General features: G+C 36.0%; 1 protein-coding gene across 1 annotated transcript in view; it reads right to left on the minus strand.

Annotated features, from left to right (window-relative positions):
• The window catches only part of ABCD2 (ATP binding cassette subfamily D member 2), a 69,273-nt gene extending 58,783 nt beyond the window's left edge, over positions 1-10,490 (minus strand). The window contains exons 1-2 of the mRNA XM_006727701.3: positions 9,236-10,490; positions 7,497-7,677 (exon numbers count right to left, since the gene is read on the minus strand). Coding sequence (XP_006727764.1) covers positions 7,497-7,677; positions 9,236-10,174 — 1,120 coding nt within the window. The 5' untranslated portion in view covers positions 10,175-10,490. The remainder of the gene's footprint in view (positions 1-7,496; positions 7,678-9,235) is intronic.
• Between the last annotated feature and the right edge of the window lie 2,139 nt (positions 10,491-12,629).

Genomic DNA, 12,629 nt, shown 5'->3' on the forward strand with positions numbered 1-12,629 from the left:
TTTTTTTTTTAAAGATTTTATTTATTTATTTGAGAGAGAGAGAATGAGAGAGAGCACATGAGAGGGGGGAGGGCCAGAGGGAGAAGCAGACTCCCTGCCGAGCAGGGAGCCTGATGCGGGACTCGATCCAGGGACTCCAGGATCATGACCTGAGCCGAAGGCAGTCGCTTAACCAACTGAGCCACCCAGGCGCCCGACTATGTACAATTTTAATAGACCACAAGTACAGCAGAAGCAATGGCACAGAGAAAGGAAATTTCAAGCAATGCCAATTGAATGATTAACAGCCTGTCATGTTACAGTATGGGCGATGTCGGGCACAGATTTCACTTGAGTATCGGAATTACCATGTGTTCATGGGGACCTTTTATGATAGTCTGATATGGTCCCTCCTAGCCCTGTTGTCAGTCACGGCCCTGAGAACTACCCTTAGTTCCCTTGAAGTTAGCTAGTTTCCCTCATAATGGGGGGAAAAAAAAGGCTTCGAGTGCTGGTAGAAGTGAGGACTGAAAGATGTGACTGGATAAATAGACTGGGAACAGAATGTAGATATTCTTAAAACACATTTAAATGTGTGATAAAATTTAGATAGCCACAAAAAAATTACCAAAGGATTCTCAGCAAGCTACCAAAATAATGAATTGCTGTATCAGTTAAAGTTCTCAGAATAGTTTTGGCTCATAGAGAATCTGGCTGATGATCTAAAATAATTATGGAATTTTATGAATTTGGGTTAAAAGGGGTTTGGGTAGCAGCTCGCATCAACAGCCTCTGTTAAGAAGGAAAAACATGAGCACAGATGGACTCGTATTTAATATGGCATGGTACTTTCCATGTTGCTTTGGCAGTTTAATGCCTACTGGGTTTTCTTCATGCTTTTAGCAACAAAATTACAAATAGCTGTGAACAGATTTCATCTGACTTTTATTCTACTGGTTGTTTTTTGGCAGGCACTATGAGAACAGTGCCCATAGTATTTTGTCATGCACACAACGGCCGACTGCATAACCTCTATGAAAAAGCCAGATTCCTTAGTTTCAGAATATAAATGCATGACCTCAGGCGCTCATTTGTTTTGTGTCATAGGTCAACACATTTTATTTTTCTCACCAAATATTTGAAATATTGTGTCAAATGTTTCTCATTTGAGGATGTAATACTTAACATTGTATCTGCTCATTTTACTGCTACTTTTCAGCCCCGCTAATAAAAAGTAATTATATTGAAAATGGTGACATCTGCTGTTATTCACGGAAAAGGTGAGAAAGCATTTAGAAACTAAGGTTAGGTCTTTATAACACTTGTCAAAACCCATGCAAGTGTACAATGCAAAGAAATAAACCCTAATGTAAACTATGCACTTCAGTTAATAATGCATGCATATTGATTCATCAGTTGTAACAAATATACCACACAAATACAAGATGTAAATAATGGGAGAAACTGGGGCGGGGGGAGAGGAGATATTTGGAACTCTTTGTACTTTCTGATCATTTTTTCTGTAAACCTAAAACTGCTCTAAGAAATCTAAGTCTATTAATTTTTTTAAAATGAAAAAAAGTAGGTTATTCCTCTGTGCTTTTTCTTTGGACTTATAACCTGAGTTTATTTCTTTTCATTTGCATTTTACCCTTATCACCTTGACAAGTCTCAAGCTTTGTGCAATGGCAGTATCCGAGGAGCGATTATTGCTAATTGAAAACTATCACCTACACAAATCTCAGCAAGAACTGATGGTCTTCTCCTACCTCATACCATAAAGAAATATCCAATCTAATTGGATTGAAGATCCCCATGTGAAATGAAAACCCAATACATTTCTAGAGGATGAAATAGGAGGGTATCTTCATGGTCTTGGATTAGGCAAGTATTTCTTAAACAGGACATAAAACCACTAACCACACACACAAAAAATGACTGATAAACTGAACTATGTTAAAATTATGAACTCCTCTCATACACTGTTAAGAGACTGAAAAAGTAAGAATGGAGTGGGAAAACTGGTATTTGAGATTGTGTGTGTGTATGTCTGACGAAAGTCACATTACAGAGTACATAAGAGCTTTTAAATCAATAAGAAAAAAAGAGGTCAATTTAAAAGTGAACAAAAAACTCATTGGTACTTCATAAGAAAAGCTATCCAAATGATGAATAAACAAGTAAAAAGTACTTAATTTCATCAGTCATCAGAGAAATGCAAATTAAAACCACAATAATGTACCACTGTGCACTCATGAGAACGCTAAAATGAAAAAGACTGACATCAAATATTGACAAATGTTTGTGGGGCAACTAGAACTCTCATACATACTGTATGATATATTTATACGAGTTTCAAACCCAGCAAACGCTATTGAATGGTTAGTAAATTAATTACCTTTACTGCAGCATGTTGGGAGCAGGAATAAGTGGGGATGGGATAGTGGGCTGAGGAAGGGGATAAAACTGGAAGGTCATGGGGGTTCTGGGATGAAGGTATGTTTCTATTTTTTGTGAGTGGTGATTATATGTATGTGTTAACTTTGTGGCAGTTCATTGAGTGGTACACTAATGACTGGGTCCTTTATGGCCTGGATGTTATACTTTAAAAATTATAGCTACCTAGTATAGCTATGTAGTAGGAATAGTTAATTACAGCTAAAAAGTATGTCCTTCATATGTTTTGCTAATTACTGTTACAATAATTGGTCAACAGGAGAGGAAGCATATCCAAATTGATCCATAATATAAAATTATATTCCAATAATTTGACGTTAGAATATGAGACACTAATACAACAGGAGTTATGGATATAGTCTTGTTGGAGGTACATTTTAGGAATAAAAAACATCACCCATGTAACTAGGTGAGTTTAGTTCCATTCTTAAGAGCAGTATCTCTCAGTTGCTACTTTTGATGTGCCACCTTACACTAACAGACCATCAAGAGACAGACACCACTGGCAGGGCTCGTGGCTTAGATGCTTTCTACCCTGTTACGTGTCTGTGATAAGGTCTGGCAGGAGGGACTTATAAGCAGCTTTCTTTGGCCTTGCCCATAACTGTTCTTGATACGAAGAGAAGAAAAGTGGCCTATAACATTAAAAAATTGAGGTGATACTAGATGGCCGACAGACACAGAAAAGATGCTCAAGATCACTCATTATCAGGGAAATGCAAATCAAAATTACAGTGAGGTATCACCTCATACCTCACAGAATGGCTAAAACCCAAAAGAAATAACAAGTGTTGGCAAGGACGTGGAGAAAAAGAAACCCTCTTGCACTGTTGATGGGAATGCAAACTGGTGCAGCTACTATGGAAAACAGTGTGGAGGTTCCTCAAAAAATTAAAAATAGAACTACCATATGATCTAGTAATCTCACTACTGGGTATTTACCTAAAGAGTACAAAAACACTAATTCAAAGGGACACATGCACCCTTATGTTTATAGCAGCATTACTTACTATAGCCAAAGTATGGAAGCGGCTCAAGTGTCCATCAATTAATTGATGAATGGATAAAAAAGATGTGGTATACATACACAATGGAATATATCCAGCCATAAAAAAGAATGAAGTCTTGCCATTTGCAACAACATGGATAGAGGTAGAGATTACAATGCTAAGCGAGTCAGTCAGAGAAAGACAAATACCATATGATTTCACTCATGTGGCACTTAAGAAACAAAACAAATGAGCAAAGGAAAAAAGAGAAAGAGAGAGAGAGAGAAACCAAGAAACAAACTCTTAACTGTAATGGTTATCAGAGGGGAGGTGGATGGAGGGGATGTGTGAGGTAGGCAATGAGGATTAAGGAGTGCACTTGCCTTGATGAGCACCGGGTGATGTATGGAAGTGTTGAATCACAATACTGTACACCTGAAGCTAATATAAGACTATGTTAACTAGACTGGAACTTAAAATAAAAAAAAAAAATTGAGATGATAGCTCCCAGGTAACTATTTTCTTCATATAATTTCAATCTCTCTCTTAATATAAAATAAAGGGGGTAATATCCTCTAAAAAACAAAACAGAAAATATACATAATTAACTATTTCAGTGCCTCTTTTTCAATCATTTGGTCACAGGATCACTTAGTGTCAAACTAAGTTAAATCCCTTCTAGAGCAAGTTCCAATATAGCTAATATGGAGGCAGCATGGTGAAGGGGAAAAAGGCAGTGCACTAGGAATTATATAGTGTCTTCTATCCGTAGCGCTTCCACTAACCATCTGTGTGACCGTGGGCAATTCTGGGGCTCCAGACTAGATGACTTGGAAGCTCCTCTTCTGATGTGAAAATGGCATGATTCCACATGAAATTTCATAATGTGAACTTAAATATAAACATAATCCCGTCCTTACCATAAGATTTCACTTAAAGTTGTAGGTAAATAGTATAACAAAACTATTATAGAACTATTTTTCTTTTCTCCTCCAAAAAAAAAAGAAAAGAAAAATTATGCATGCTCTTCCTCCTATTGGTGTTTTTACCTCTGATTTGCTAATCATTTCCAAATGCCTTGCTCCTTTAACTACAGTAACCATACCAGCAAACATCTATTGAGCATTTCTTATAAGGCAGGCAGTATTCTAAGTTTTACATATGTCATCTTCTTTAATCCTTGTAACTACCCTGCTATAATTTCCCCCACTTTGGAAATGAGAAAATTGAAGCACAAAAAGGTTAAATGATTTGCTCATAGTTGCAGCCTTACATAGTAAGTAAAAGAGCCAGCATTTGAACCCAGAAAATCTGACTCCAGTGCTAACATGGTAGGAATATAGTAAATATTAACAATTGCTGCCACCTAAGTTTTTACTATTTGCCAAGGACTGTTTCAAAGCACATTAAATGCTTTATATATAATTTCATAAGAATTCTGTGACATATATGTTCTTATCCCTATAGTTAAGATGGGAAAACTGGGACATAAAAAGCTTATGTAACTTTCTCAAGGATGGATAAGTATTAAATAGCAGACTCAAAATCTGAACAGTGGCCTGCTTCTTTCTCTATTCATTTCATTCTTTTCTCTATCCTACTTTTTCTCCTTTTCTCTTTGCCATACCTGTTTTATTCACCCATTTTTTTCCACGTATTTTTGTCTTAAAATACACAGTATCGTGTACTTGATTCATCTCTAACATAAAGGACAGTGCAGGGCATATGTGTAAATTAAGATTGAAGACAAGATTAGAATATAGGGTATATAATTCCAAGACCTAAAACCTCAAAGACATATCATTATCTAAAAAAATAAATAAGTAATTTTATCTGGGTAGAATGGTAACTTAATATTTTCATGTGTTAAATTATTAGAGGTAAAATATATTTAGTAAAAATATGCATATAAACATTATAAGCATACATGTAGTAACTTTAGAAATTACAGAAGATATTGAAGTGTACTCTCATAGTATTGACATATGAATTCACTTTTTGTCTATGTAATTGTCATATTGCTTCTCTTTATATAAAATTTTCTTCTGAAAGGAAGCTTTAAGAATTACCTTGTTTATTTGCATAAATAAAATCATTATCATAATTTCTATTTAAAATTTTAATGTTATTTCTTCAGTTTAATAAGATATTTTCAGGATTTGTAAGAATTATTTTTAAACATCTTATTACATAACCTACAGAAGATCGTTAGATTCTTTGTATACACTGTTTACTTCTAACTATTCTCTGTGGGGTTAATTTGTCACCATTAATAGCTGCATTTTCTCTGTTCTATGTTCACTACTTCAGGGTTTTCTAATAAGATCAGTGCTTCCAAGGACTAACATAATGACACCATAATCTTTTCATTGGGGTTATCTCTAATATACATCATATATGAAACTTTTATCCATAAATTTAAAGAGACTCACTATGAATATCTGATAATTTTGTCAAGTTTCTTAGTAAAACGAATCTTAAGACCATAGGTTTTTCAGTGTCTTTTCTCTAATACTCTTGAAAAAGTAATTATTTCATTATGGAAGGATTAAGTCTAAAAGTATTATTACTAACTGTGCCCTTTTCAATATAAACTTATTAAAATTTTTTTAAAAATAAAATATGAAAACAAAATTTAGTTTTCCTAGCAGTCTAAATACACTGACGATTAGACAGTTAAGTTGTAGAATGTATTTGGTATATGTATAGTACTCTTCACAAAGGATTGACAAATCTTAATTTACTAAAGTGAACAATTTTAGGTTAAGAATGACTCAAATTTGACAAATATTTTTGTAAGAATTGGTTAAAGCATTGAAGCACTGTTTGAATATATTAAATAAAAGGTAATTTTGTACTTGTTTTTATTAGATGACTTCAAACAAATAACTACTGATTCTCAATTCTATACCCAAAATAACTAATATAGTGTGAATTCTGTTACAGTATTATTAGTGTTGCCTTTTGTTTTCTAGATAATAATTGTCACCATATATCAAGAACATCAAGAATATGCTCTATACTTTATAAACATTCTTTTACTAAATCCTCACAATGACTCTCTGAAGTAGCCTTTCTGATTTTCATTTTATAGATGAGGAAACTGACTTTTAGAAAGTTTAATTACTCTGACTAAGAGGATACAGGCAGGAAGAGGGAAAGCCAAGAGCTGAGCAAAGCTCTGTCTAATTACAAAGCCCATGCTTTTCTCTAGCGCCTTCAACACCAAGGCCAATTTTGGTCAAGTGGTTTTTAAGAGGAGGGAGAATATTTTATTTTGGAGGAAGAGGAGAAAATGATGCTTCTTTAATTAATTCCTCCCTGCCCTTGCCAATTACAACCCAAACTCCCATCTTAGGTTTTATACAACATTGTAATGTTATCCTTCTTGCCCTTATCTTTTTTAGTTATTCCAAAGGATTAAAATGTTGGTAAACGCCACTGAGACAGTGATAGAATAGAATTAGATGCCTGCAACTTGCTAACCCCTACCTCCACAATGCTACTAAATCATGCTATATAGGATGTTATCTGTATTACCTATAAGTAGAGGAGACCTTGTTCCATGGCAGGAAGCATTCCCTGAAATAATATTCCTGGTTCCTTCATGTAGTCAACCAGTTCTTCAAATCACAAATCAGGGCGAATCCAGTTATAGAATATTTATAGACTAAAAGCATAGGATGTGCAGAACTGAAGTTTACAACACATGGGGAGAACTTGTATAATACTCTCTTTGAAGGTATTAATTTGTTTTGAATTTTAGTGCAAACTAGAGAATCATTGTGTGTTAGACAGAATAATTAAAATTGCTCAAGGTCAACTCCTAGCAACACTGCATCAGAGATCTCTGAAATATCTCAGAACTAGAAAGGTATTTTGAGCCACTTGTCTTTTTTTTATATTGCTGATCTTATTATTGGATGTGGCAAGGTCTGCCATTGTTTCTGACCAATAATGACCATAGAATAATGACTGCAGACACAGTTTCACTCACACAAAACCAGCAGTGACACCTTCAAGAGAACTAATCTTAAACATATACTTGAGATTGAGCATAAATTTCATTACCACCATCTGCAAAGCCAGTTGCAGTGATAATAGGTACAGCCACCATAATTAGTCCACTGCTGCTCCAAACATACTTCATCAAGAATTGCTCTATCATGATGTACCACAAACGTTTGGATAAAATGAGGTTCATCTGATCTGCTAAAGCTTTGTAACTTTTCTGGAGTTGCTTCATTTCTACCTATGGAGGGAAAAAGAGATAAGAATTAACCTAGCATGAGCTATAAAATTAAATATTGTACGTTTGAGGACTTTCTTAAAAGACAAGTACACATTATTTTGTTTTACTTAGTATAGTATTATCTATGATTCTAAGAACCAATAAATATAGATTAATATCAGGAGTAACTATTATTATCTAGTTTTGGTCACACCTGTATTATTTTTAAAAAACATAATACTCAGTCAATATAATGTTAAGTATAAAATACATATAAGTGATTTATAACTACAATTTCAAAATTATATGTATAAGATGTTAAAAATAAATAATATCCTATAGGACAGGAATAAACAATGTTAGAACCTTATCTTTTTTGATCAAACCAAAATATCTAAAAATAAAGACAAGACACATGTGTAATTAGACTTCACTTTTGGACTAACTCAATTTACTGGATTTTGTCTTAAATGCAAGAAGCCCACGGCATGCTATAATTTACATCACTGAGTTCAATGATCCAAGAGGAATGACCAATCAGTATGATTAATATAACACATGAGACCAATTTTCAAGAGGGAGTAGAAGTCCTAAATTTGCTTTAAATTTTCTTCTTCAGGTTGCTACTACTTTAAAATTTTTTTGATAATTGATGATGCTTCCAAAATTAAATAATTCTATTTGGTAATTAAAATACCATTTTCAGCTTTAGAGTTCCTTAATATTTCATTGGCAAATTCACTTGTATTAAGATTTCAGATGCATCACCTTAAAAATTTCCATCATAGTTAATATTCTGAAGTTACTTTAATGCACTGCAAGCTTATGTAATTAGGCTAACTATTTTAGGGACCTACTTGATGTTGAAAATCTTTAATATTTAAAAATAACATTGTGGAACTCCTTTTCTCATCCTCATTTCTTCTCTAATCTTAGCTTTTCCCTCAAAGCTAGGCAAAATTTCATTTCACTGCCTCATTTTATCTGTCTCAAAATATGCTGCTGAACATTAACTAAGAGTAATGCAAATGCTATTTGTGAGACGCATTCTCCTGCAATTCTGAGGACTGAGGTCATTCCATTGACCAGACACGCAAAATTGTCAAACTTGTCTTTCACGTAAAAGCATGGGTTTTTTCCCTTCTTGAAAAACAAAGGAACAACAACAAGAATACCATCCTAAATTTTCCATCTCAGTGGAAATGTGTTTACTGAGTTTCCAAACAAAAATTTTTTTCTAATGCTCTAGGACCAACCAGTTAGAATTTAAGTTTTAGGAAAATGCTTTGGAGAGAATTCTGAGCATATTTGGATAGTTACTGAGGCTAAGTAGACTGTTTTTCAGATTGCTGAAAACCTTATCCCTATGAAACTTCAGAAAAGTTTGCACTCCACAGTTCTTTAACAGCTTGTAACTAGAAAGGTAAGGAAGCATATATTTCAATACAGGTTTAGATGTCACAGAAATCTAAAACGCTAAAGAAGTGGGTCCGTCAACAGGACAACAGATGGTATCTAGCACTGCAGTGGCAGCTGGAAGACTCTCACATTTCACTCATCACCTTAATTTCTATCTTACCTTATGTCCTCTGTAAAAGGCAATTTCTTCGACATTGGCTATAATTCTGGAGTGCACATACCGCAAATAGCCTTTTCTGTGAGCTTCTTCAGCCACCAATTTACCAAATTTGGGAGAGCAGGCTTTCAAAACTTTAGCAGTGGCATATACCACAAGTCCTGCTAATAAGGTGGGCCCAATTGGGCTCGCTCCTCGGGAGGTAGCAGTCTGGATCAGCGTATAGGAGGTCAGGATTACATCTAAAATAGGTTTGGTCAGATTGGAATATAAGTGAGCCACAGACTGGGAGAACATCATAATATCCTCAGTAAGAGATTGGTCAGGGTTTGCCAGCCTCCCATCCATATTGATCACCTTATAATAAGTCTGATTTGTAAAATAGGTTTCATAGGCATGGTCCACCAGGCGAGTTCTGAAGGCCAACGCCAATTTGCACTCCAGGTACCTGATTGCACTGTTAACAAAGGTGGCAGGGATGGCAATCATAAGCCACTTAGTTAATTTGATGATGAAAGTCCGAGGCTTCTTTTCCACAATGCTTTTCACGATTTTTCCATCCAGACCAGCCACATAGATAGACAGAAAGGTTCTTGAGATTAGAGCCACCGAGTGGAGGCAGAGCCAGCCTGTTTCAGTGGTCACAAGTTTTGGAAAGAGAATTTTCCGAAGTTCTAGTAGCTGTTTGAAAAAATCTGCATTCACTCCAGGACAAGGTTTTTTACAAGTGTTCTCGGTGCAATGCAGTATTTCTCTGTTCTCTGCGGCCGGATAAACTGCTTCTTTTTTCTTCCTGTGGCGAGATTGCTTTAAACGCTTGCCAATGATGGGATAGAGTGTTTTCAGAGCATATGCGGCAGCCACCAGGCAGGCAGCCCTTTTAGCAGCACTCGATCTGGTCCATTTCACCCGATCAGCTGCTGCATTTAGCATATTTGTCATTTTCCCAGTTACCCAAACAGGCTTCAAAAAGAATTGGTTTTAAAAGATCATGCTCCACGGGAATCCCCAGCAAATGTTTCAGAAAGTCCTACAGCGTTCCATAGTCTGCAGCATTTCTCCTCTTCTGGTTTTTGTTTTTTGTTTTTGTTTTAATTTTGTTCTGCTGTGACAGATGCAGCAGAGCTCAGGCTGCTCGGCATCTACCGGGATGAATCCCTCAGAAGCTCAAGCTGCACCAAGCCGCCCCAGGCTCCTCCCTCTCAGGCTCCTCATTGGCTGGGAGAGCGGTGGGACCTCGGAATCCTCGCTGCCTCCCTTTGAACCTTGAAAATGAGGAGAGAGCGAAACGAATTACATCTTTAAACAGGAGTTCAAAGAGTTAAATGTCTATTTTTGGAGAGGTCGAATCAGGGCAGCTGCTGGCGACAAAACCTGCCCCAGCTACTGAGCATGCTCAGCGTCACTTAGAAGCCCACAGAAGTTTCAGAACATACATCTCTTTTCTAAGGTTTTAGTAGGTACCACAAGGGGAAGAGTAAAAAGAAAGGGAGATTTTCAAGAGCTATAAAACGAGATGAGGGAGAAGGAACTAGGGAGATGAGGGAGGAGGGACAAGAGGGTTAACATAAAAAGAATCTGAAAAGGATATGCAATGAATCTAAAATGGAGAGAGAAGAAAAGTGACAAGTTTAGAGGACACTGGAAAGAACAAAGTATCAAATACTTAGATCTGTTCTTTGGTGCCGCTCCCCTCCCCTCATTTTATTTTTTTCTCTTTGTGATATCACATGAAGTCCTAGAACCTATCAGACAAGTTGTGGTTGAGGGGTTTTTTTTGTTTTGTTTTTTTGTTTTTGTTTTTTTGGGTTTTTTGGGTAAATAAATAGAAGTCTTCTGTATTATAACAAAATAATTATTTGCTATACTTTCATCTCCGTGTTTACTTATCCTTATAATAAAAATCTTCCAGGGATGCCTGGGTGGCTCAGTCATTAAGCGTCTGCCTTCAGCTCAGGTCATGGTCCCAAGGTCCCGGGATTGAGCCCCGCATCAGTCTCCCTGCTCAGTGGGAAGCCTGCTTCTCCCTCTGCCTGCCGCTCCCCCTGCTTGGGTTCCCTCTCTCGCTGTGTCTCTCTCTGTCAAATAAATAAATAAGATCTTAAAAAAAAAATCTTCCAGCCCCATAACTATTATTTTTAGCAATGGAGCATATTTATTTACAATGTGACTATTAAATAAACCAGTGCAATGTTTCACTTCTTCCATCTCCTTGTGTCCTTTATATAGTTGTCGTTTGGAGGTATGTGACTCTATAATCAAAAGTTAACCGTTTGGGAATCCAACTGGAGTTAGATGGTGGAAATAGCTTCTCCAGAACCTTACTTTTCAAGAGTTTTGTTTGTTAGTCTTTGTCTTTTTCAAGCTTTTGTTTTGTTTCTTTTGTTTAGGCTTAGAGATAATCTTCTGGTTACTTCCCATTTCCATCTTGGTTATTTGATAAAAAGCAAGTGTGTTAAGAAAAATTCTGTACATCACGAATGGAGGACTTAAACTGCTAACTAGTCAAGCAAAATTCTGCATATTTAAAAAGATGTAAAGGGACTTTTTTTTAAAGGTAAAGATGGGTATATCCTCGAATATGCAAAAACATTTTTGCTTTCCCACCCGCCCCCCTCCCCCCCATACACAGCATAAACATACACATTTCTAGTCATCTGGAAGTCTGGGAAAATATGCATTAAACAGAGGTTGGCAAATTACAACCCAACCAGTGAGCAAAATTTGGCCCTTGAGCCAAGAATAGCTTTTACATTTTAAAGTGGTTGAAAATACATCAGAAGAGGTGCGCCTGGGTGGCTCAGTCAGTTAAGTGTCTGCCTTGGGCTCGGGTCATGATCTCAGGGTCCTGGGATCAGCCCCCATGACTGGCTCCTTGCTTAGCCAGAAGCCTGCTTCTCCCTCTCCCCCTGACCCTCTCCTGCTCGTGCTCTTGCTCTCTTGCTCTCTCTCATAAAGAAATAAAAATCTTAAAAAAAAAAAAAAAAAGAAAAGAAAATACATCAAAAGAGGAAGAATATTTTGTGACATGAAACTTTTCTGAAATTTTTATTTCGGCATCCAGAAATTAAATTTTATTGGAACATAGTGATACCCATTTACTTATTTATTGTTTATGGTTTTCAAGCCACAGTGACAGAATTGAGTAGGTGAAACAGAGCCTAAATATTTACTACCTGACTCCCTTCGGAAGAAGTTTGCCAACCCCTGTGATAGAATATAAAACTTGTTTCAGTGTTGAATGATCTTCATTATTTATTTGACTATGAGTAAAGAACTCTTCTGACTTTTATAAGTAACAATATTCATAAACTTTAAAAATTCTTTTCCCATGTACTTATATTAATTCCAAGAATCATCACAGGTCTCTTTTCATTTGTTTGCATTCAATTCAGCA

This window comes from Leptonychotes weddellii, chromosome 5, assembly GCF_054177405.1.
Source record: "Leptonychotes weddellii isolate Sample4059 chromosome 5, ASM5417740v2, whole genome shotgun sequence".
NCBI lineage: Eukaryota > Metazoa > Chordata > Mammalia > Carnivora > Phocidae > Leptonychotes > Leptonychotes weddellii.